General features: G+C 35.4%; 2 protein-coding genes and 1 pseudogene across 2 annotated transcripts; all 3 read right to left on the bottom strand.

Annotated features, from left to right (window-relative positions):
* Positions 1 to 2,000: 2,000 nt before the first annotated feature.
* LOC113117611 (F-box only protein 30-like) lies at positions 2,001 to 7,937 on the bottom strand (annotated as a pseudogene).
* A 580-nt stretch (positions 7,938 to 8,517) lies between these two features.
* Positions 8,518 to 19,051, bottom strand: LOC113116903 (pancreatic secretory granule membrane major glycoprotein GP2-like). Its single transcript, XM_026285204.1, has 15 exons — positions 18,948 to 19,051; positions 18,547 to 18,630; positions 18,045 to 18,184; positions 16,576 to 16,580; positions 16,443 to 16,535; positions 16,269 to 16,355; positions 13,519 to 13,531; positions 12,894 to 12,982; positions 12,695 to 12,799; positions 10,969 to 11,129; positions 10,538 to 10,673; positions 9,844 to 9,938; positions 9,307 to 9,475; positions 8,770 to 8,884; positions 8,518 to 8,690 (listed from the first exon to the last, which is right to left on the bottom strand). Exons 1-15 carry the CDS (start codon positions 19,049 to 19,051, stop codon positions 8,518 to 8,520), a joined length of 1,569 nt encoding a protein of 522 aa, XP_026140989.1.
* A 2,250-nt stretch (positions 19,052 to 21,301) lies between these two features.
* LOC113117610 (kelch-like protein 10) lies at positions 21,302 to 26,321 on the bottom strand. The gene is made up of 8 exons (XM_026286396.1): positions 26,177 to 26,321; positions 25,202 to 25,694; positions 23,971 to 24,396; positions 23,068 to 23,265; positions 22,721 to 22,870; positions 22,068 to 22,184; positions 21,632 to 21,723; positions 21,302 to 21,487 (listed from the first exon to the last, which is right to left on the bottom strand). The coding sequence occupies exons 1-8, from the start codon at positions 26,317 to 26,319 to the stop codon at positions 21,355 to 21,357; spliced, it is 1,752 nt and encodes a 583-aa protein (XP_026142181.1). The 5' UTR covers positions 26,320 to 26,321; the 3' UTR covers positions 21,302 to 21,354.
* Between the last annotated feature and the right edge of the window lie 971 nt (positions 26,322 to 27,292).

Genomic DNA, 27,292 nt, shown 5'->3' with positions numbered 1-27,292 from the left:
CATTACATCACTCGTTCAACAATAGATGCTCTGCAGTGAATGGGTGCCGTCAGAATGAGAGTCCAAACAGCTGATAAAAACATCACAAGTGATCCACACCTGTCCATCAATTATCATCTTGTGCAGTGAAAAGCAGCGTGTACATAAGAAACAAATCCATCAAGGAGCTTTCATTTTAATTTGTTGTAAACTCATCTACATATATGCCCTGAACTATTGTCGATCTATATGGCAAAAGCAGCAAGACTTTGAAAAGGAATCACACAAGTGTTTCTTTACTGATTCCATTGATATTAGACATGTAATAAATGTTTCCTCCATCTTATTTCCAAAATATGTTTCATACATTTGTTTGCTGTGTGGATCTTATGTATGACACTATATTTTGTGTTTTGGCGTCACAGCAAATCCTTAAAATGATATTGGTAATTAACTTAACATTGCTGCATTTGTTGAAAAGCTTCTGTGTCACCATCCTTTGACAAGCAGCATTGTAATAAATATATATTTTTGTCTCTGATGTTTCTGTTGTATTTTCAATCAAATTTTTATAATGCATTTTAAAGCCATGTTTAGGCATCATTTTAATAAAAGATTACTGATAATCAGTCTCAAACTGAATATCAGTAATGCCTGATTAATTAAGGATTTTTTTTAATAGGATGCCAGTTTGATTATTGTCTCGGCTACACTGATGTTTTGCCGTTTTTTTCTTCTTCCAGATACAATGTTGCAAACTAAAAAGTGTCTATTTCCTTAACTAGGATGCTATTAAAGCCGCCCACATCTTTTTTGGAGATGATGGAAACTTTTCTCTAATGGGGTAATGGTTTAAGGAACCCTTCATTCTTTATGAATGCCTAATTGGTAATTACAGTAGTACATAATATTAATTATGATGCAAAGCATACGATATTTGTTGCTAAAGAACACACACCTCCTTAAGGATTAAGGATATATCCATAGTCTCTGTAAAGATTATTATGAAGACATGCATTATTTATTGAAGATCATTAGTGCTCCAGAAAGCTGTGCTTTCTTTGTTTAGCTTAAGAAATGTGGTGATGGTTCTGGGTGTAGTATTTGTCTGTCTTAACCTTTCTAAAAACTGCTGTAAAAGCCTATTTCCATTAAGGATACTGAAGCAGATGAGCCCACCGGACCACAGTCCAGCCCCTCAGGCCTGGATCCATTCAGGACATTCATCTTGGTTTTTCACCGTCTATGTGTATGTTTCGGCGCAGAGGTGAAATTATTCTGAGATAGAAGCTGAAAAATAGATGTAATGTATTTGTCTATACAAGTTTGTCCTCATTAATGGTGATATAAAGGCTACTCAAAAGCCAAACCCAACTTTAATTAACATTAAACACTGTTCTTAGGAAACAAATCAATTGTTATATTAACAAATTTGTATCTCTCAGGAAATGTAACGTGCAAAAGACCTGCTTATTTTATTAGCCTATTCTGCTTCTGAATATAGCAGCACCACCTGGAGGTAAAACACTTTACAAACACAAAAATATAGTAATGTTATTTTAAAATATCTGTAAAATCAAAGACACCCCTATGCACTTAAAATATTAAATGCATATGCATTGCACATTTTATTATTTATATTCTTAAAAAACTTCCAAGTAATTACTGAAGCAAAGCATTATCCACCCATTACTCTCTCTCTCTCTCTATATATATATAATGATACAACTGTTGATGTGAAATAACTATTTAGGTTTGTCTGTTATAAGGTCATATGAATTTGCAAATATGAATACTGTATTACAAAAATATCAGGGGTTGGAGAGTTAATTAACTGTATTTCCTTTCATAAAATGAAAACCACAGTTAATAATCTTTACCTAATCTTTCCACAACTCTTCTTTAAAAACCACATATATATATATATAAAGCTGAGTAAATATACTTAAATGAATAAAGAACATCACAATTGTTCAAAAACAAAATAAGGCTTTATGCAATATATAAATGCATCTGGTTCCTTTGGGGGGAAAAAATCACTCAAACAAAGACATGATCACACATTGCACCATGGACTGATGTCAACTCTGTTAAATTATTATTTTTATTTATATATATTTATATATATATATATATATATATTTATATTTATTTATTGATTTATTTATTTATTTTTAAGCATTTTTATAACTCTTCAGTTTTCAAAGATGTTAAAATTAGATTATTCATAACTCAAATGTTTCAGAATATTGTTCTATTGTCATCAACACAAATGTAAGGACTGTAATACCCAAAATTCACAGAAAGCACAAACAGTAAGACATATCACACATCTAATCCCTTAAACAAGGTTGAGAGAATTGTTTTCTTTTCAGATGAAAATATTGCAACATTTCAAAATGTTAGCAATCTGAAACATTGTCACTGCACACCTGAAAAGAGTTACAGTAAAAATCTTAACTTTTAGGAACTGTAAACTTGACTTTTAAACCATCAACAAATAAAAGTAGAAAATCACAAGCTGGCATCTAGCTTCTCATAGATAAACTGTCTATAATGGCTTATGCTTGATGTTAAACCCCTGAGACAGAGAAGTAAATCTGCACATGTACCGTGTGCAACCAAAACCAGGCTACAGCTGCAGTCTTATACCTGTCCTGCAGGTTTTGAACAATGACTCACAATCAGGTAGATTGAAAAAGTAATAATTCAGCACATGCCATCAAAATAGAAAGTACATTTACATTTCAGGATGACCACTGGAAGTGTAGTGTGTGACAGTATCAAGTAGTATATGTCTTATACAGTTAAAACTGGATAATATAAATGCATCTCAGAAAAATAATTATGTATTTATTCTGAAAAACTGATTAAAAATATCAAAGACTGTAATTTATAGATTTTTAAATGAGAGAAATCAGGTGAATAAAGTTTACATCAGTGGTTATCAATTTGCAGGTCTGTTCTGTTTGTCAAACGAAACTGATCAAATAAAATCAACGGTCAGCCATATAGCCATGAATAAGTAGGAAGTAATATAAATGGACTTGTAAAGAGAAAACAGTTTGTATATCTTTTAAACAATGTCTAATCAAACGTTGTATTTTGGAACAAATTTATGTACTGAATCAAATGCCAAAATGGAGAATTTGCTTGACATCATCCTCAAGGAGGACAACTAAGTATGGTTAAAAATAAACAAGAAAATGACCAAGAGTACAGTAAAGACGAGTTACGTCCAGATTTGTATATGGTCACCATTTCATGTTCAATGTAACTTTGGGTCCAAAAGTAAAACCAGTTGAGGACCACTGATCTATATGACAGAAATAATTGTATTGTGTGTTCCTGCATTACAAAGATGAAGACAATGGCTTTCCGTTTGGTCATCACCATTTAACAATTCAGTGTTTCTGGTTTAAAGCTACATATCTCAACAAAGCAATACATTTGTAAAAAAAAAAAAAGCCTGAATATACAGTATCAAAAGTGCAAGACAGCACAACCATCATCACTACAGCAGGTAGATATCGTTTATTCAAAAACAACTCTTCTAAAAGTGGTTTAAGTTGAGGCTCTTATTTTAATGATTATGTCGCCAAACAAATCCCACGGTTCACTTAAACACATAAGGCATGGTGTATTATAAAATGAAATCCTCACAGTCTATATCACTGGTTTAAGCACTGAACGTATAGAGCGTCCCTCTTTTGTAAGTTCTTTTGTGAAACTCATACATGGAAGTGGGACAGCCTCTTCTCTCCGTGTTATGGTGTTAAACTTGCACGTCTTGAGGTGGTCGGCCATGCTGGAAATGTCTGCAAACTTCCACTCGTTCACAGTTTCGAATGCCGTACTGAAGCGCCACACCTAAAATGAAAAACATCAGCAAGATTAGATTGTGAAAAATTGCTTTTTATGCTTGGTGCTTCAAGACAACCAGGTGAAGGCTCTTTGATTACCTTGTCTTGTATCTGCCAGGATGAGGTTCCATCAGCTCGCTTCGTCTTCTCCCAGAGCAGGACCACCATGCCACGTGATTGAAGAAGACTGGCACACACATCCCTCATAGTGTGAGACACCCTGGAGAGTTGGCACAGGCTAAAGCCATCCAAGAAGCTTGCAATGTGCTGGAGTAACTCAAAAGGAAGGTCACTAAGGTGGTCACAGTGGGACCTGGACTGACAGGTTACAGTTTGGATAGAGGCTCATCGGGATAAGCTGCTAACCCAGGTTGCACCCCAAAGGAGCTCAGGTGTCGGTCGTGGATGATTCTGAATCCTTGTACCGAAGGGCAGAACCTTCTTTGTGAGTAGGTGCATCCATAGTACGCCAATGGGCACCTTCGCTCCATCCAACCATTAAGGCCAGCATGTATGTCACCATGGACATTCTTAAAATGGGAGGAGAACTCATCTCTGCGAAACAGCTGTCCGCATACGAAGGTGAACATAGAGCGCTGTTTGGTCTGATAGCGTGCCACACACTCTAGAACGAGGTCTAATCTGAGGGTGTGAAATGGAATGGGGTTGGAGAGTTGTGGACTGGCATGGTCACAGGCAGATGCTGAGGCAATGTCACCTACCATGGTGCTGGTTGCCAGTATGGCAGAAGGGAGGGAGAAGGTTTGCGTGCCAAAGTCAATTCGATACCCATCTACAAAGCGACTGTCTGAGATGCCCCTACCTCCAGGTGAGTCTCCCAAACAAAAGAGCAAAGCAGCAGTGATGAGGTCAATGCTGTGAAGACCCATCGGATCATCTGCCACCTCAAGGTCTGACGTGTCCACAGCCTTGTCCTCCATCTTGGCTTTGAATAAATAGGGGTTAGAAAACAGAGTTCTTCGCCCATTGATTGTAAACAAGTTCATTCCCCTGAGTACTTGGAGATTTTCCAACTTGCGCTCCAGCCATCGGTCCTCAATTCTAAAAGAGAAATGGTGCAGAACATTGTTGTGCATTAGGTTAGGCACAGGGATGGGAAAAGGAATAGGTAGTTGGGGCAAGTGGGCAATTTCAGGCTCCTGTGCTAGAGCAGGTATGGAATGATCAGGTAAAACCTGGCTTACGTTTGAAGAGGCATTGACTCTTTCAAGTCTAACCTGGCTGTCAGTGTTCCCTTCATTAGGAAGTCCACTGAGTTCTATCCCACCATTCATTTCGCCTTCTTCTTCAGAAGATTCACCACATCCACTGTTCTCCAGCCAATCATCTCTTTCATCTTCAGGGTCTACTGGAAAAGGACAGTCAGCACCACCTACCGCTCCCAGATCTGAATCTGAATCAGTGTCACTTTCCTTTGTGTCATTGCTGAAGTCCCCATCGCCATTCCTGACACTGTTGCAACCTCCATTCAGTTCCTCACCATCAAGATTCTCCACAATCAAGTCAATATTTTTCGCACTACGGAGAACGTCCAAAGTGGCAGCAAAGCTTCTACTGTTTTCCACTGAAATTGTGTAAGGTTGTGTAAATTCATTTTCCGGGTCTGAATCCTGGGGGCTGGAATTGTCCTGATTTTGCTCCTCCAGAGATTTTGTCACAGTGGTCGCCACTTTAAGCGACTCCAGCAACATTCGCTGATCCTGGAGGGCCAAAGCCATGTCGAGCTGCTCCACGTCACAAACCTCCTTAATCAAGTTATCATAAGACTTACAATCTGCATAACTCACTGGCCATCGATTCCATTCCATAGTGCAACACACAATGCTGGCTGGGCACGTTTCAAGGTGGTGTGCCATTTTGACCCTGACTAGCGTGAATGGACATCCAAATCCACGGTTCAGACACGGGACTCTTTCGTACGGACAGAGCAAGCGGTGCTCATTCAGTTTGCATGAGTGGAAAAACTGCCCCACATACAAGAGGGCAACCCATGAGATCACAGGAAATGCTAGGCTCTGGTCTAATCATACATCGGCGGTTGACGCATTTCAAGCAATGAACATGAAGCTCCTCCATTGCAAACCCAAAGATGCTACACAAAACACTGTGGAAGAAAAGAAAAGAGATTGTTAGACCCGATCTTATTTTGACACAGATGTGGGGTGTCTTTGTGATCATCACTACACGGCTTGTAAATCAGACCCCATTGCTCTCTCTAAGTATGTTTACCATATTACTAAACTATTGCACTGTCATTTCACAACTCTCAACTAAAGTTGCACGGTTCTTCGAGGAACATGACCCCTTGTTTCTGAACCATATGTTATAGGAATCAGGCATGGCTTCCTCTCAAAAGAAACACTTCCAAATGTCATTCAAGAAGCTTCTCTCTCTCCCCAGCATGACAGGGCTTGGCTAGACATGTGCAGCTAGACTCAGCCGGCATGATCTAAATACAAACCGTCTGAGTCAGTTTGGTCGGGTTGAGGTCTGGGGTCTGGTGGGGGGGTGGGGGGGTTGTCCTGCTGTGGTGTAAGCTGACTTTCAACATAGCCCTTGTAATACCAGCTGGGCATAAACATTGCGAAACCTTTTTGTACAATGCCGGCGTGTCAGCCTGCCACAGTGTCTTGTGATGGCTTCTTTTGAAACAGCAAAACACATCTGAGGATGTTTTCTGAATACTTAGGTGTTTGGTATCTAGTGCTCATGTGCAATAAGGAATACAGTTGCACAAGCTATCACTCATAAGGTCTTACAACAGACAGCACGCTTAACAGCATGTCAGTATGACCCCAAACATGACATGACTTCAGGATTCCAGTGTTAGAGGGGTTCAGATTTGTGGCATTATATAGGTTACATTTTTGTGCGAGAACTTGTGGTTCAAAGCATATCATTAGACATTTTTGTTTAGATCTGTGATGTATGATGCTTATTTGATAGGATTTTATTGTGTGATTTCAGTTTAACAGAAAGGTCAGCAATGCAATCCAGTTGGAATTCTTATAGGTTCATTTATAGCAAACAAAAACTGTTAAGACAAATGAATAAATATACCAAACCTGTTGGTAATAAGCTAATGTCTTCCTACAGTTTTCCAACAAACAAACAACAACAACAACAACAACAGAGTCTAACGCTTCAATGAATCACTTCACCTAATTTTCAAATGGGATGAATTCTATGAAACAATAGAATTAAAAACAAGTTTATCACAACCGAGGTGGAGAAAAACAAAATATTTTTAAAACCTGATATGCTGTTATTTAAAATATTCTGAATTTTATTATTCACGGCCACTGTTTATACTTAAGATATATGTCAGTTACAGTATGAGCTCAATATTATGGACAAAACAGGTCATTAAATAGTTTAAATTTTAATAATTTTAATATAACTTATATATAATACAATACAATACACACACACACATTTTTCCCCATTAATTACAGTTGCTTATATTTCCCAAATATGACATGATGGCAATCAAATTTTACAGACGCACTAAACTATCCAGTCAAACTTATGAAACTTGAAGCAGCTTTTGTTGTTCTTTCTAATCATGAACCTGGCAGCAGTGTCATGATCTCTTACATATCAATAATTTACTATTTAACGCCATTGAAACATCCTTAAACACCTTTATGTTTGTATTATGACGTAAACTGACAAACACAAAGCCTTTAGCATTAGCTGGTTAGCCGCGAACTGCAAGATTTAATGAAAACAACACAAACGCAATTAATAAACGTTGTACACTGACGAAGCGATATCGTGCTAGTATGAGGGGAAAAATAAATATTTTTCTATTTTAACGAAGATCGGGCTGTTATTCGCTTGGAGCCGGTCAGGAAACTACTCAAAGTAAACAGACATTAAAGTGTCTTACCGTTGATCTGTGACGAATCTTCTGTAGTTTAATGTGGACAATAAAGTATTTATTTAATAAAAAAAAAATAATATATTTAATCGAGTATAATGACAGTGATGTTGTTTTCACTGCTGTCTGTCTGTGTTTCTGTTGAAATCTGTGTCACACTGTACACTGAACTGAACAGAGGCCCATAGATAGGGCGGAGACTAAACAGTAAACACACACACACACACACACACACACACACACACACACACACACACTCTCTCTCTCTCTCTCTCTCTCTCACACACACACACACACACACACACATTTTACATACACTCTCTCTATATAAATCTCTCTATAAAATTTAGGTTATTTGTAAACTTAAGTCATACATTAAAATGCTTAAAAAATATCAAACCAAGATCAAGATCCAGAGATTTTCTTCACTGATTTTCTTATTCTTCTTCTTTTTTTCTTTTTTTTAGATGTAGCTTAACTATATGAAGTCAGCTCTCCACAAGTTCAAACAGGTGTTCTAGCAAGGTGTAGATCATCATATTTACTTTGAGCATGTTCAACTGCACTCTTCACAACCATAAAGTGGCTTATTTACTAATTTTGAAAAGTAGCTATATTAAGTAAGCCATTAGGAAATCAAAAAGCATTTTTATTTATTTCACAATAACAGACAAAAAAACTACTATAAAAAAAAAAATACACTATAGGTTAGCAGACAATGCATTCAAACTGAACATATTTGACACAACACTGTGTAAATGAGATCCCAGGTTAGCTGGCCACCTCTGAGATGTGGTGCATGTTGGAGAGAGTGAGCTGGGCCTCTTGGGTTGGATACGAGTTCCTGCTCTGGAGCCAGAGTTTCCCAAAAACTCCTGTTATGACAATCAGGATGAACAGCAGACCACCCAACACAAAGGTTTCCACAGGAGGCACATTTGAATCTGGGGATGTTCAAATAAGTTGAGCACATTTGGTGAGTATGGTGACTCTAATGAAGGCACAAGAGTTTCTAAGACTTACTGGGGCTAGTATTCTCCATGTCAGTTTTGAGCCTTCTGATTGGTCCATACGATAGAGTGTGAGATGATGCAACATCCCTGCGTGTCCGTACTGATGCATCTTCAGAAGAGCAGTTCTGTGATGCACCAAGTGTTTAAAGTTACTATGATGCAAACAACATTCTAAAGGAAAAGTTTACTAACCTACTAAACTACTGTTCAAAAGTCTGAGGTCAGTAAGATTAATACTTCTATTCAGCAAGGATGCATCAACTTGATCAAAAGTGATGGTGAAGATTTTACCTAAATTTTAGCTAAATTATTTCCACAAAAATAATAAACAGCAACAGTAAATTTTTACAATAAAATGATTGGTTTCTGAAGCAACAATCAGCATATTAGAACGTTTTCTGTAGGATCATGTGCCACTGAAGACTGAAATTCATCTTGGCATCACAGAAATAAATTACATTTTGGAATATATTAAAATAGAAAATGATATTAGTGTTTTTACTGTGTTTTTTATTTAATCAAACCAATGCATGACTTGGGAACTCACAGGCCGGCACACTCCTCCTGTGTTATGACAGATCTGGACGTTGCAGTGCAGGAAAACATCTGTGTAGGAGCTTCCAACAAACTTGAACATCTGTATCCTGAACAGAGCTTCTGGTCCTTGACCGTTCTTCATCATGGCTAGTGTCTGGTCATCCCACAACACTGGACAGCTGATGTGAAGAGAAATGTAAGTCAGTGTGATATTTGTACTCAAGGGAATGAGTTAATTAGGTTTTCTCTATTCTTCTCAGAAACTAAATGCTTCATAGTTTTTTTTTTCCTGGTGGGGAATCTCTTTGGGTAGTCAAGGACAAGCACAGCTGTTAAACTGAAGCATACGGCTGCTGATGGTCGTCACATGACTAAAGCTGCATGCTCCTTTAGCAATGGTTTCAACAGCATGTCTCAACAACATCCTTTCACACCTCTATTGATAATTATGACTGAATGAAGCATTTAAAACCTGAGCAAAAGACTAATGAAGCAATCACTAAAATTAAACGCTTGATAGGCAAAGGCTAAAACTTATGTCCCATACCTGTCCCTGATGAAGATATACTGAATGTTGCTGTAAGGGTCACTGGTTGGTGTGGCCCAACATCTGTCCACTCTCAGAAAAAGATTTGCTGGAATCTGTAGGATGAAATCCCGGAAAGCTTCATTAGCACATTTCAAGTGACTCCGTTAGAAAATAATTATTGCTCATATGGAGAATACGTGTCAGCGTCTTACAATAAAAATATGGTACATTTTTTGTGCATTTGTACATTTTGACTGGAATGTAGAATTTGTGATTCAAAGTAATTAGCAGGATTTATGTACATGAAATCTTTCCAACATTAATTTAGTCATTCTGAGTGTAAATAGTATTTTCTAAAAGAATATTAGAGATAGATAGATGATAGATAGATAGATAGATAGATAGATAGATAGATAGATAGATAGATAGATAGATAGATAGATAGATAGATAGATAGATAGATAGATAGATAGATAGATAGATAGATAGATAGATAGATAGATAGATAGATAGAACATCGAACAAACAAACAATAGACAGACAGACGTATAGACGGATAGACAGATGGATGGATAGATAGAATGTTCTGCTCATCTGAAAACAAAGAGCCAGACAGTTCTCAACTGCAGCATAAAGAACATGCACGGCAGCTTTCATGAAAGCCCGCAGTAGCTTGTAGTGAGTAATGTCCTCTATTCAGCTCAACACACACCATGTAAACTTTGACATAGATGTTGTCCTCAAGTGTGAGAGAAGGAACAGTGGTCCATTTATCCTGAAATGCTTCGTCTTTATACAGCAGCATGGAGACTGAGAAATTTCCATCCTCTGTGTTCAAAGTGATTGTCCTGCGGGGCAGAGAATGTTAAAAGACTCATTGAAGAGACTGAAAGGTCTGCTCAATGAATATTGAATGAAACTCTTGAGTTGGACCCCAGAGCAGTATTTTGTTACCATTAGCTTCCTTTATTGTGTTTACATACAAACGAACGATTAGTGAGGGGCTCGGCCTTTTTTAAGCTCGGAAAAATAGTGATAATTAAAGTCATTACTACATATGGAGTGCCGCAGTCCCAGACAGACTGAGCTCTGAACCAAAAACAGTTGCAGACTTTATTAACTGGTGATGTCAGAGAAGCTCACCTCACATCCACTCTGACCAGATTCCCCCCGTTTTGCTGCTGAACCATGTAGTTTAGTGGGTATCGACACCCAAATGTGATGTTGATGTAGCTTCTGGTGATGATATCAGTTTCATTATTGCGGATCGAGTTGGTGAACATGATATGAGTATCGTCTGATGCCTGAGGAAAACATGAAACACTTTTAATTATTGAGTAAATAAGTATCTATCTATCTGTCTTTCTGTCTGTCTGTCTGTCTATCTATCTATCTATCTATCTATCTATCTATCTATCTATCTATCTATCTATCTATCTATCTATCTATCTATCTATCTATCTATCTATCTATCTATCTATCTATCTATCTATCTATCTATCTATCTATCTATCTCAATGCATATAATAATGAGTTTAAATAAGCTTCAAACTTCAAAACTATCTTCAATTCAAACTCTAAGTATTCTAACTACACATGGGCTAATGAACCTTCAGACATCTAATATCCTTCAAACGGATGTAAACTTACAGACTAGGCTAGCTAAATTTAATAATTTATCTTGATGAGTTTACATTGAAAGTCTTTTGATATATTTTGTCTTGTCTAACTTTACTTTTGGTTTACGTTATGTTTAATAACATCTGAGTGACATTCACAGGCCAATAAAATGTAAGAAGTTAAAGGTCAACATTAGGAAACGACGTGCTATTGAAGTGGCTAAACTGTGCCCAACCACATCCGGTAAAACAAACTTTACTGTCCTTTTATTTCCCCGACCATTACAAACACACCTCCTGATTCATTAAACAAGCATCTTCTTGACCAAACGTTAGTGCTCTTCGCCTCACATTTTTCGGTTTAAATCAATCCTGCATGTACAGGGACAGAAAGCTGCCTATCTAGATTCTAATTCTCAAAAACAGCTGATTTCTACATCCAAGGATTTTATTTCTCTAATCCAAAGACACCCTACTTTAACCAGCAAGTATGAAAAAAGCTTGTAAAACTTCTGAAGAGGGAGAAGGAGGGAATTCGTCTCCTTTCTAAGCTGCGTTAACCTTTTGCTGGCTTTACAAGAAATATTCTGCTGAGTCCCGAGAGAGGCTCTCAACGATACTCATGGTCTCAAGTACTGATTTATGCCGTGCCAGAGTGAAGCTTGTCCTCTGGGTTGCGTTAGCGCTGTTTGAGGCTGGCTGTAGGGCAGAATAAAAGAAGGACTATAAAGTACGGCACTGAATTATGGTCGGCCTTTTCACCATGGCTGAAAACACAGTAATCATTTCCATATAAATCAGGATAATTTAGAGCTGCATGGCTGTGTGCCCTCCCCTCCGAGCTCTAAAAGGACTAGATTGCAAATTTGGAGGGAAATGAACAATGATGTGCATTTAAAAATAATTAAATAAACTCAATTATTCCTTAAAAGGATATCTAAGCATCATGGTTGCCCCTTATTACAATGCACATAATTATGAGTATGCTATAATATTTTATGCTTTATATTTTTAGAAGGTTTCATAATTCCATAAACAAAGCACATTATCACCTTTCAACCAATGAAAGGATTGTAAAATAAAGAAATTTACTGTTTGTATTTTTAAGTTTAATAGGCAAAGATACCCATCTTGTAGTTTGCCTTCATGCAACAAGTGTTTACAGTCGGCTGGAGGAAACTAGTCCTTGTGATCATCTAAAGTGGTTTTATGATTACACACAATGGCCTGACGATGTTAATGAGGATTACCATAATGGTGCCGCAGTCCGTGAGGTTTGTCTTGATGCTGAAAACATAGTCGTTCCCAACCTCAACACCTCGACAGTCAGGATCATTCAAGTGCAAATCCCAAACCTGAAAAGAGATCAGCAAAATAAAAAAATGGTATAAAAAAGCAAAAAAGTTTCAATTTATTTAATTATTTATGAAATAGATGGAATAAACATACGTAAACAGGTGGATCCTTGTTCAGAAAAATCAAACTGGGAATGATAACTTGCATCTGATCATTTGTGCAGCTGACGGTTTCATTGAGATCTAGATGAAAACAGAGATGAAGAATGTTTAAGTATTCATTTTGCATATAATAATATTTTAATATTGGATGGTACATGCTTTAGTGTTCAAAAAAATAAAAAAAGTAAAACATAAAAAATAGTATATTTGCATTATTTTATATATACCATTGCACTGCAATTAATTTATATTTTATATATAATATTAATATATTAATATATATATATATATATATATATATATATATATATATATATATATATATATATATATATATATATATATATATATATATATATATATATATATATATATATATATATATATATATATATATTAATTTATACACACACAATATATTACTTGCAGTGCCGTGGTAGATGCTGTAATGCGATAAAATGTAAAACAATGCATGGAAGACATTTAAAATCTAATTTTAGGTTTATTATAATAAATTTGCCAACAGGTACATCACAAATTCAAACTGGTTTACGTGCATGTAACAATAAAGTCATGCACTTGAATATTTCTCTTTGCATGTGTTTAATCAGACTTACCAGCTTCTTCAATCTGCACAGCAGAAATTACTGTCCATATAGAGAGCAAAGACCATGTCAGTGCCAGTGTAGCAGGTGTCATCCTTAATGCCTTTCTGGATTCTTCTCTCCTCAAATGTAGTTTTGTCTTCGGCCCTTCAGCCAAATCTTTCTGGTTATCACTTTGACTGGCGTCAGAGTCAGACGTAGTGCTTGCGCTCTCTCCAGCCCTCCGAATCACAGCTCTAATGAAGTGGGAACCTCCAGTTGCTTTGGAACACCAGCTTGAATGATGTCCACACCAACAATGAGATTCCACACATGAATAGGACAAGTTGCGGGGAGTCCAAGGTTACACCAACCAAAAGTAGTTCAGGCAAAAGTAGAAAAAAAATACTACCGACAAGACAACCCACTTAGCAGACGGCGCACTGTACTGAGTATGTTTGTCATGCAAACGGATTGGAGGTACAGGGGCGGTGTTTCGTTTTATCTCTCTCTTTTGTCTGTATAGGTTTTTAAAGGGCATGGCAAACGCTTTACTGTTTCGGGAACCCCAATGACTTGTTTGAAAAGAAATCCCGTCACAGTGAGTCAAGGGCAGTTCACTGACACCTTAGCCATAGAGTTGATGTCTTTAAGACTGATTGGACAGAGAAGGAAGTCAGTACTTCAACCTTGTGAGGGAGATTTTCAAATGTTAGATGCCAAAATGCAAAGCGATGGCATTGCAATCAATCCATTTTCAGGGGATTTAAAAAAATGATAAGTCTGCTAAGCATTTCCCTGAAAAATTAATTTTTTACATTGCAAACTACACAAAATTCTAATGAAATATACAATAAAATGCATTTCTTCTTGTAAATGGAATATTTATTTTTGGTTAATTCCTCTGTTGACAAATCTTTTTTTCTTTTTTTTCAATGAAGATATGCAATACTGTATTTGGGTTATAATAACTTAACATGAACGATATTTGGCATTTTAGTCCAGCTTGACAGAAAGAGTTCAGTTTCCTCCTCTGCCCTTGTCTATTCTAGGACAAAGAAAGTCTCTTTCCTTTTACTTTCTGGTTTTCCTTTTTACAAGTGCTCTTTATTGGATGAGTTTTATGGACACTGAATCACGTGTCTTTTGTTTTGCAAATAGCACCAGATAAATGCTCAAAACTTTCTTCAGACAATCCACTGAAAAGACAGTCTGAACGGAAGATGATTGCTGTAAAATCAAGCAATTTCCTTCCAAAACATCATAAAATGCATTTAGATAAAAAAATAAACAAGGGCATAATTCCAATAAAATGTAACATAATGTGTTTTTTTAATTGACTTTACAGCACAGACTGACATACTGTGATTACTGGTTTGATCGATCAATCACAAATACATGAGTGCTAACGTTAAAACCAATGCATTGTACATCATTAGAAATGCATTCTAATTTCAATTTGGTTCATTAAAATCATATTAAAAATCTCTTGTTTATGCACAAGATGGGATTGATAAAAATTACACCCACTATATATCAGTCTAGAAAACACACAGAGATACAGGACCGAGACTGTGTATATGGTACATTAAACTGTGATTTCTTTTTCACATTGAGTATAATGAATAAATGGGATCATTGGACAGAGCAAAAGGGAATGTGCAAAGCAAACATAAAGGAGAGCAGGAGAGCAGCTCGTCTCCTGGCTGGTGTTAGTGTTGTGTTCACATTACTGGCCTCTGGACTGGCAGGTCTGGAGAGACATTTACTCTAAGTTAACAGCTCGGGCAGGTCTGCTACTGTAAACACGGAGGCCTCCGATTGCTTCATAGACGTGGAAATATGACTGGAGAAGATGTTGGTTTGAAACAGTTTAGTCAAGGCCATTTTCAGTAAACAAAGGAAATCTACACAATACTTGAGTATACTATTACTATGTATTTAAAGATTACATTAAGTGGCTTGACAAATGCAGTTTTTTTTCTGTGTTGATGAGTTTTCTTTTAAACCAGTAAATTGGTACAGGGATAGTTATAGTGGGAGAAACATACCTGAACTAGTTTAATTTAAATTTCCTCTTTGTGTGTCAAGGACTCAGCTCTTTTCTGCTGTTTTAAGCATCGCTTGCATCAGAAAAAATGGTCTCATCTGAATCAGGAGAAAAATATGCACATATCAAGCACTGCTTATAATAGAAAACAGTCCAAAACAGTTCTAAACAAATACTGGAGTGGATTTTGATGTGAGATGCACTTTTCCTTGGAGGAATGTTATAATGCATTATGGACTTTTATTAAATTATGGTTTAAAGTTAAAATGTCTTAATAATGGATTGTTTCTTACAAACAAGCAGCTTTCTTGCTTCACAAGACATTCATTGATAGACTAGAGTCGTGTGGATTAATTGTAAATTATTGTGATGTTTTTATAATCTGTTTGGACTCTCATTCTGACGGCACCCATTCACTGCAGAGCATCCATTGCTGAGGAAGTGATGCAATGTTACATTTCTCCAAATGTTTAGATGAAGAAACAAACTCATCTACATCTTGAATGGCCTGAGGGTGAACATTTTTGGGTGAACTATTCCTTGAAATATATATTTAGTAGCACTCAGGTTATTCTACAAATTAATGCAACAGTCATCATTTTACATTTTATATTATATTCAGACCAATTAATTGTTGCTGGATATACTAATCTTATAAGATATTTAAGTAATTACAGAAAAGAAAGAGGGAAAAATCCTTCATAAGAACAACATTTTGTTTCATTACACAAACTTGAAATTTTTTAATTCCGTTAATCTGCGCAAACTTCATGTAGTTTTTGAAAAGGGCTTTCGCAATGATGTCCAGGATGCCCTGCCACTGAAAAGAGAGGCGTATATGTAAGGTCAAAGGTTAAGAGCTGTAGTCTGGTGTTTGATGTTGTTACTCATTTAATGAGAGTGTTACCGTGGAGAACACAAGAGACTTGGCTCCCACGTCGGTCATCTGAATTTGCTTTAAGGCTCGAACAACAGCCTCGACCTTCGTGGAGAGGCTATCCTACAGGGGAAAGAGATTACAGAGAATCTACAAGTCTGACCTGACCTGAAAATGACACATGGTCACAGTACAGTTGTATTTGACATAGATTGTAAAATACATATTAAATGTCTAAATAAAGCAGGATCCGTCTTTGCTGCTGCAGGGGATGTCAACATATCGAGATAAGTGGTGATGAAACCGTGTCTCTTTACACCCTGATACACCTTAAAAATTCACATTCACACCAATAACTATAAGTTTTGATAATTGTTCTAATTCTATGAGCACTGGGAAGTTCACACTTAAAGGAGTAATTCACATTCAGGATGAAAATTCTGTCATCATTTACTTGGTCCAAACCTGTATGAGTTTTTTTATTCTGTTGAACATTAAAGAAGATATTTTGAAAAATGTTGGGACACGAACAGTTGATGAGCTTCATTGACTTCCATAGTAGAAAAAAAAATAATAATAATACTATGGAAGTCAATAGTGCTAATCAACCGTTCAGAACCACAACATTTTTTTTTTAAATATCTTCTTTTGTGTTAAACAGAAGAAAGAAACTCATACAAGTTTGGAACAAGTGGGGGGTGAGTAAATGATAACAGAATTTTTATTTTGAAAGTGAACTACTCCTTTAACAATAACAAAACAGAGCAATTATTTTATTGGAAGCATTTTCAATGCTAATGAATGATAAAAATGTCTAATAAACAACATTATCATGCATTAGTGTGGTTAATGTATTAAACAATTAACAATACATTTATTACAGTATTTATTCATCTTTTTAATGTTAGTTAATGAAAGTCAGTCGTTCATTATTGTTCATACTAATTTATAGCGCATTAACTAATGTTAACAAGCGTAACTTTTGATTTTAATAATGCATTAGTAAATGCTGAAATTAGTATCAACTAAGATTACAAAATGCTGTATAAGTATCGTTCATTCTTAGTTCATATAAATTAAAGTAGTTAACTAATCTTAACTAATGAATCTTACTGTAAAGTGATATCGATATCTCTATAGTTACAGCTCTTGCTATGAATGGGCCATAACATGTATTACTATATATTGTTAGACTGGTGCGTGTAAATACATAAAATGCATGATTTGAAAATATAATTCCATGTATTTAGTGAGGAAAACTTCCCTTTTTTTCATCCATTTTGAATTAGATTATACAGATCAAAAGTGACAGTAAATACATTTATAATGTTACAAAATGTTATTTGGAACTTTCCATTCATAAAAGCATCCGAAATACACAGTTTTTAGACATTATTGTTAATAACAAATGAATTTTTAATAAACAATGCAAAATAGAATCAAAGTCCTAACCACCAGTCAAATGAAGTAAATTGCAATAGTTGCTCTCTAGTTGGTTCTTACCAGCACTCTGAGAGAGGAAGTGTGAATGAGATGACATGTTAATAAAACATGGCTGATAGAAATGCTGCTCCAGGACCAATGAGGATGCTGATCCGGGAACATGTCCTTGTTTAGTAAAAACATTTTTACCTGGATAAATGATCTTCTCCTTGGGCCTCACCTCATGTTTCATGGTTCGTTGCCTCTCTAATGGTGGAGGAGGGACAAAGTAATTCACAGATCGTTCCGGAGAGGACAGAGACATAAGAGGAAAACAAAAAGTGTCATTTCTGGAAAGTTCAAACAAAAGTTAATAGATGTCCTAATACACACTTTTAGTAAAGAACTCTGAACTCAAACAAACTGGAGCAGATCTGACTGAATATGAATAAGTTAGCTATTCTATACAAAATGTCAAAAATGTCTAATTGATAAATCTTTCTAAGGATACACAGTGTGATGGTTTTAGCATGCAATGAATATAAACAATAATCATCTGGGGCCACTGACTATCTTTGCAGGTGCCATTAATTAATTGGACTTTGTTGTAAAGTGTTACTGAAATTATTACATAATCTTAAATTTACCACTGTTAAAGTGAGCACACATGCTCCAGGTTTTGCTGGGTGTTACAAAGAATAAAGGACAATACTTCCATATGTTCCCAAGCCCCATCTCATCAGCAAGGATCCCACCAGGCCAGTCCACTGCAGCCAGAGGAAACTCAATAATCAAGCTGAAGGGAATGTAAACAATGACTTATGCACTTATGTTAATATTTTTAGATTAGAAAGTCCATGCACATCTATTTTAACTACAGTCTCAGTATGCTTTGCTCCAAGCAGAAAAAGAATACCATCCAGTGTAGGGATTGTAAAAGAGTTTTTTGTTACAAATTGTGACCTACAACAAAGATAATGTAAAAAAAAACATTGGTAGAACATTCCTGAACTTTGAGAGCTGCTGCTTTTGTATTTTTCTCTCCTCAGCATCGAGTTGACTGCCTGGCTCTGATAGGGTCTCAGCACGGGCCGGGGTCAAACTCTGCTCCACTAGTTCCAGTTCCAGAGCCCGATGTGATCGTACAGCTCCTCAACATTTTTACACACCAGATCAGTGTCACACTCCTTCTCTTCATTCACCATCATCTCTACCATTGATCGGAAATAAGAGACCATTGGAATAAAGTTCACATAACATAATATATATGCACAGCATCTGCATTATATGTTGCCACAACAATAATTTCAAATTGTAACTCAGTTTATAAAAATAAACTGAAATCACCTCATGGTTTGCTTTCAGAAAATATTATTTATTATTTTATGAAAAGCAAACATTCCATATTTTGGTCCTTCTGTAAAGTGTATTAAGGATCATTGTTTATTTTAGACTAATTTTAGTCCATTAATATGTATTTATACATTTAATTTATTTGCTTATGCAAATGACATTAGAATAATGCACAGTGGATCCTGTGGTGCAGCTCTGCTTCTGGGCTCTGTGGGTCTTGGAGTGCAGCTCCACCTCCAGGCTCAAGTGCATTACTGCATTATGTTTTTACAATGTAACTTAAAGCAGTCTTTTAAGGATTATTAAATCATGTCTGGTATAACAGTTCTTTAAAATAGTATTTTAGTCATAAACGAAAGATTACCAGGAACGATGAGGTCATAGAAGAATTCCGTACATTTTTGCATTAGCCGATTGGCTCTTTTAATGCGCCCATTTCACTGAGGAATTGACACAAAGTTTAATAAATAACATGTTTCCTATTTATTTACCATTTCGAGTTAAAATGCATGGAAGTTAATTCATTAAATGTATCAGAATACATGAATAGACAGTCTGTGGATAATTAGCAGATTTATACACTATGAGAATGTACATCAATTTTGAATATAATGCAAATAAATACACAGAAGTACATGTTAAACCAAAATACATCACGATTAAAAAATGTAATCACTTATTTGCTGTACATTTAATTATTTACAGAAAACATTATTGCACTATGCACTATATATTGGACGTATATTTATTATTTTAATACCATTATTGTTCATGAATTTGTTTTATTGTTGTTAACAGGTTAAACATCATATTATGGTTATATCATGGTTAAATGCACTTTTTGTGCTTTTGATCTGTCTCTCCCTCATTCTCTCTCTCTCTCTCTGCTTCTCCTCAGGGCAAATCATCACCACCTGTAGCTCGTTTGTGAGATATTGCCTGAAGACCAAGAGGATATCAGGGCAGTTCAGACTCTGCTTGGAGACACACTTCTCCCCTGCTCCAGACTGAACCTAGTGCTAGCTTTTCAGGCAGAGATAATAGTTGTGTTTAGCAGTGGCTAGTTCTTGTTTCTGCATGGACTGTTAGTGAATAATGTTCCAGGTTGTGGCTGAGCAAAAGGTATTGTGGTTCTTTTGTCTCAAGTGATTTTAAATAATAGTCTGTGTGCGCCTCTTTCTTTTTCTGTTGTGTTTTGTTGCCTCTGTTTTTGTATAGCGAGGGAGGAGAGGGAAGTTTACTATTTTCCTTTCCTTTTCTTTAAGGTAAGTTGGAGCTCTTTTACTAACTTAACTTAGTTATTGCACTTTTTTTTTTTTTTTTTTTTTTTTTTTTTTTTTTTTTTTTTTTTTTTTTTTTTAGGCCCTGCCCTCCCCTGAGCCTTTGCTCACATTAATAATTCTCACACACACACACACACACACACACACACACAGGGTATCCTCTTCACTTCCCTTTGGACAGAGTAGGCTACCTAAAAAATAAACTTTTGGTTTTTTTTTTTTTCGCACTATTTAAAATTCAGGAAGCGACGTCAGTCGGAACCAAAACAATGACAAGGCACTGTAATATTCTAAACACTAGATGGCGCTAAACGTACAAGTATCATAATATGTTTTTATGAATAAATAAATTACTAAGTTACACACACATTCAGTACAACTGGTGCACTCTTGATTGTTTTCAGAAGTCATACAGTAATAAAAACATTGCTGATTATTTAGGAGCTAAATCAATCATACAAGATATGTAATCAGATATATAAAAAATGACATGTATTCACGGTGTCGTTTACAGTGATTATTAAACCGTTCATGAAAACAAAACATTTTACTAAACATTATTCCCAATATTAGACACTGCATTTTTAGTCATTTACTGTCGTTTTTATCAATATGTTAAGATTCAGATTTTGTTGTAATTTAGAAGCTTTTATCCAAAGCAATTTAGTTCAATAATACAGGAACAGTCCTAATGGGACAACAACTGAGAATTATTTTTACACTTGAAGGATTTGAACCTACAATCTTCTGAACAACACCATATCTGACAGGAAGATTAACACTCAGAATACAATTATTAATTTTTTTTTTTTTTTTTTTGATTGCATTTATTCATGTGTGACATCACCGGTGCTGTGAAAGGTACGAATGGTGCTGGAAGCAGGTCATTCACTGTCAGACTCATCTTGTATCTGGACTGCGTCTCGCTGGGCAGCATACTGTGCCATGTTAGGCAATCCTGATATAATGCAACAACTGAGAGCACTGCGGAAAATGGCCATTTCATTTGCATCAAACCTGTGTGAAAAACAGAGGCTGAGAATGCAAAGAAAAATACTCTACACTTTCATTGAGTGATATATATATTTTTTTCTTCGTGCAATTAGGTCTCATTAGCTCATGCAGTGTCAAATGATTTGAGATTGTGTTTGTGAATGTTACCATTCATTTGTCTTCTCATCGTAGCACTCCACATCAGACGTTGTGCTGAGTCCATTAAACCCTCCGACAGCAAACAACTGATCATCAACTACCTAGATTTTGAAGAAGGTATAAAGGAAATTAAATAATGTTAAGTCAGAGTATTTACCTTAATATGACTAAATGATGAATCACTTTAGTGAAACCCAATAATATACAATGTAGAGTTTCTTGACTATTGAGATTAGGAAGATGTCTTCATAATCCAACAAACTTTCCAATATTGATTCATTCTGATTTCCATTAAACCTTCTGGAGTTTTTTTTTTTTTAGATCCAATTTTCCAATGGCTGTCAATATGGGACCAATATAGATTCCCTGAATTCATAATTACCAAATACTTATTGTAATGTGATTTCATAGTTTCAGCAAATACACATAATAACTGGCCACTCACCTCAATGCCAAAGTTACTGCGTGGATTGTACATTGATGCTATATCACACCAGATGTTAGTCTGTGGGTTGTAGGTTTCTGCGGTCCGCAAACGGTTGGCACCATCAAAACCACCAACCTTTAAAATATGCATTCTGTGAATTTTCATGCATGCATTTACATAGACACAAAACAATCTTTAAACTATGACTGCTTCCATGATTCTGTAGGTGTGCAAGGGTTATTACCCTATTTAAAAATTGTTCTTGAAACCAAATACTTAACAAATGATTTCAGATAGTTCAGCAAAGCACCATTTCTCATTTTCATTTAGTTTAACTTGGTGTAGTAAAATAAACTAAAATTTGAAAAAAAAAAAAATATTAAAACCATATTGACAAAACAATTTAGTTTAACTTGTACTAAAATTATGTACAAAAAAATACAACTTTTTTTAAATGCATAAGCTGTGTTCTAAAATGATACAAAGAAGCATATGCTACTATAGACATATTTAAATAACAAAAAAAATTAAAGAATGACAAAAACTAATTGGCTAAATAAGCTAAAATAAATCTATAAATGTTTTCAAAATTAATTGCAAAATATGAATCAAAGCTAAAATAGAATGTCAATGATTTCAAAATAGCAGTGATGCCTGTGTTTAATACTCACAGCATAAACTAGATCCCCGTAAGCGATCACACCGACACCACTGCGCCGGCTTCTCATGGGAGCGACGAGAGTCCACTGGTTTGTGTCAGGGTTAAAGCTTTCAGCTGAGAAGAGACACTCTGTCCCAGTAAAACCTCCACAGATATAAACCTGCCAAACACACACAAATATAATACACATGCTGTTCGTTACTAAAGCCTTTCACAAAGCTGTTATAGATTGTGTTTACGACCCTCAGTATATTTCATACAATGTTCTCTTTCTTATTTAAAGGTACTCTTATGGTATAGTCCCGTTTTCTCCATTTCACCAGTCCTGCTGTACAGGACACAGGTGCGTGTTCTTACCCTGCCGTGCAGTGATGTGGCGCTGGCATCACTCCTCCGTTCGTTCATGGATGCGGTCAGTGTCCACTGGTTGGTGTCAGGATCATAGCGTTCTGCTGATTTGAGCCGTCCATGTCCATCAAAGCCACCGATAGCATAAATGAACCCATCCAGAGCAGCAACACTAACATAGCATCGCCGTTCATACATGGGAGCCACCTACAACAACATGGTTTTACCGTTTTTTTTTTTTCATATAAGTCAGTGCATACATCAATACACTATTTCATTGTTCTCTTTAATCAGTTGCAATAAAGTACAATGATATTACCATGATTTTTGATGGACTTTTAAATAAATATAAATGAGCTTAAAAAAAAAATTTTTTTTGACAGAATCATTGAGGATAATTATGATTGTTATGGTCCAAACATTTATATTATCAGGGTTATTATAGTTAACTTAAACTTAACCCTTACAAAAAAGTGCATGGCATTTTATTGCATGAAATAAAATAAAGAGATTGGAAGTTGGAAAAGACATTAATTTATAAAATAAATTAACCCTTAAACTTATTTTAGTTAGTTTCCAAAGCAACACTTCTTAATTTCTAAGTTTAAATTGATCTACTAAAGTAGGTAAAATTGAACATTTAAAAATAATAATTTATATCTATATATAAATTGAAATGCCAAAAATACAAATACATTTTTTTTTTTTTATCTCTGAAATACAATTGAATAAAACTTTATATATTATATCTGAAACTACAATCATTTTTGGGAAACAAAAATGTATTTAGACCAATTTCTTTCAGTTCTGTGGTTCATATCGAAGTACAATCTGATACCCATCATTTCACCATTTGTTTTTTTTTGAAGGAAGCTAAATTAAAGTTACCGGTTGACCTACAACATTTCTCACCTCATGCCAAGTTTGAGTGATTAGATTGAGCTTCCTCACACTGTTGAAATACTCCACACTGTCATAACCACCAACACAGTAGACGAACTCATCCAGGACGGCTGTGCCATGATAGGCTCTGGGACGCTCATCCTCAAGAGTCACACTGACCCAGCGGTCTGCTTTTGCATCATATGCCTCGATCACATTGGAGGGATTGCCGTTGCTCCATCCTCCGATGGCCAATAGGATCGCAGAGGGCAGACGTGGGCGTGTCAGTTGATGAATGAGCTCTAAGCTGATGGGTCCATGTAAATCCATGTCAAATTCAAACAAAGCCTTCATTGCATTGATGATGAGAGGCATGCAGGCTTCATTCTCCATCACCAATGCATTGCTCTTTACATTATTGATGAAGTAGTCTGATGTCATCAATCCCATTCGAACCTGAAGCACAGTGAAAAGAATTGCTAGATTGTTATTAGGCAGTTGATATGGTGTTCAAAGTGCTTGCACCATTACAAAATATTATATTTTTTGTCTTGTTTCTAGAAAAAATATTTAAACTTTATAAAATTAAGATACATACAAAGAGAAATGATTTAAGATATTAAGTCTTGTTTTCTGAAAAATATATAATTATTATGCATGTTTATGCTTAAAATAAGAAAAATATCTCAAGAAAACTTTTTTCAAAAGTATTATTTTTTTACCCAAAGTAAAATAAACTAGACCTGAAATAAAATAAAATATATTTTTTTCCCAGCTGTGAAGGGAACATCGAATGCATTCGCAATTTCATTTAATTTAATTTGATGTACTGAAATAACAATAAAACTCAATTTAATAAAACTAATTTATAAAATAAATATAAATTAAAAACTAATTTAAAATTAAAAACTATATAAATAAACACAATTTTTTTCAAATAGATTATAAAAAATATATTAATAAGAATTACAAAAACACACAAAAAATTACTAAAACTAAAATTAAACAGAAAACAAGAACAAAACTAATTTAATACATTGATAAAAAGGTGTAAACTCACTTAATTTTGTTATTAATTTATATTGTTTAATACACAAGAGTTAGTATCTTAAGTCACTGTCCTTCTCAAGTAAATGTATCTTGATTTAAGACTTTTTAGATATTTGTTATTGAAAACAAGGCAAACATACTATAATTTTTTTTTTTTTAACTAAAAAAACAAAACAGTGCAGACTGTTGAAAGATAGCTCTGCTGTTTTACCTTTGGCAGAAGTATGGTGATGTGTTTCCTCCTGCTTTCTGGAGCGTAATCAATCCAGTGGAGCATGGCTTCAAAAACCAGCTCCTCCTGTTTGACATTCAGCTCATCCTTCTCAATGATCTCCTCGAGCTGTTCCAGTGAGAGCTCCAGGAACTCCTCAGATACTTGCAGAACCTCCTCAAAGTGCTGCAGGATGTAGAGCTTTGCTTTACGGCAGAGCTTTGAGCAGGAGTGGAAATCCTCTGTGAACATGCGGATGCCGACGCAGTTCTCCGGACGTAAGCGTGACTCCAGGAACTGACAGCAGGCATCTACAAGACCCGAGACTAAGAACTGATCAGCCGCCACCAAGAGCTCCAGCACATTCTCCTCCGTAATCAGGACAGATGCTGTGTACGCGTACTGAATAATAAGAGACATGATGTTTCGGGACAATCCTGGAATATCATAGAAATGTTCCGGTATTCTGGTCCAATTAGCGGAGAAAAGAACCCTGCAAACAATTTTGAAAAAGAAATATAGGCATTATTGATAAGTATTTTTGTTTCACACATTAAGAAATATATTATTTACAATTTAACCTTTACAAATCAGTTTTCACAAGTAGACTAGAAAAACCTATTGCTTTAAAATAAATGCTGCTTCAATGAATGGTATTTCACAGATTGATTAATTTGTAACAGATTGTTGTCATATATTGAATTCAACATGCTGCGTAAACTCATAAACATTCGTATAATTCCATTAAAATTAAGAATTTAATTTCAAGAAACATTTTTATCTAAATACTGTAGTAATATCCTGTGTTCTGCTAAAACACTCATTAATTTCTATTCATTTAAAATATGCATTAGACATCTTAGACAGTTTTAACAGTATGATGCAAACTGATGAAAATTATGTAGGCCTATATAATTATAATTTTTTCTAGGTAGATACTCTGTACACAGTTGCAGTTTAAATGCTTCTGCTCACCTAAAATAAGGGCTGCAGCCACACAAGATGATCTTGTGCACTTGAAACTCTCTGTCATTTGCCCTGATGATCAAGTCAGTATGTTCACCCAGTAAACGTGCTTCATCAAACACGTTCAAGACTGTGGGACTGATGTTCTCCATTTTATAGATATGTATATATATATTTTTACCAGCTTTTGGTCTTTAGTAAATGTATGCAGTCTTCTCATCTCAAGACTGAAGTCTCAGGAGTTCCATATATTCTAGTTCTAGAATATCTTTGTGACATCATAGTGGCAGAGATGGAATAGCCTTTTTTTATTATTAATTTGTGTTTTGGCCTTAGTCTTTGGCTTTTGCATCAAAACCAAAGTTTATATTAACAATTCATAATAATTAACCATTTGATTTTTAACTCCGTGACCAATTAAATTAAACAAAGAGATTAAATAATTAGACATTTGAACATGCAATCATGCAAATACATGACACAAAACACAAGTGAGTTTTTGACAGTAGCAGATTCAACAGATGTCAAACACTGACAGTTTACATAATGCAGAATAGTTTGAAATTACATGGTACTTAATTAAACACTGTAAAGGTGAAATTACAAATACAGAATACAGTCTATGGTGCCACCTAATGCATTTCACAGAAATATTGATTTCAGAAATATTTATCAGCACCCAGGCTGTTTTAATGAGCTGTGCGTTTTTATTGGTGACTATTACCTTAATACACCTCAAATGTTACTAATATTAGTTTTGTCCTTTTTAAATTTATGACCAATAAAATGTTTTCAACAAAAGATTGTTTATGTTCATCACTCATAATTCAGAGTCTGTTAGATACAGATCGTGTCAGGTATTTATTTTAAACATTTGCAAATGTATTACCTAGCAATGTTGCTGTTTTATTAATAATTAATGGCAAGTGAAATTATGGGACATGGAGAATCAGTGATGTTTCAAGGTCAAATAAGTGTGTGAATGCAGTGCAGTACGTTAATCTGACCACCAGAGGGCCCTGTCACCTGCTTATTGCAATGGACTCCAAAGTGCCCCACAATTCAATATTCTTATCAGGTTTTTTTTTTTTACTTGATATTTGAAGCATTGATAATAATTCAGTT

Source organism: Carassius auratus, chromosome 17 (genome assembly GCF_003368295.1).
Source record: "Carassius auratus strain Wakin chromosome 17, ASM336829v1, whole genome shotgun sequence".
NCBI classification, from domain to species: domain Eukaryota; kingdom Metazoa; phylum Chordata; class Actinopteri; order Cypriniformes; family Cyprinidae; genus Carassius; species Carassius auratus.
Note: the sequence above shows the minus strand (reverse complement) of the source record. Positions and strands in the feature narration are given on the sequence as shown.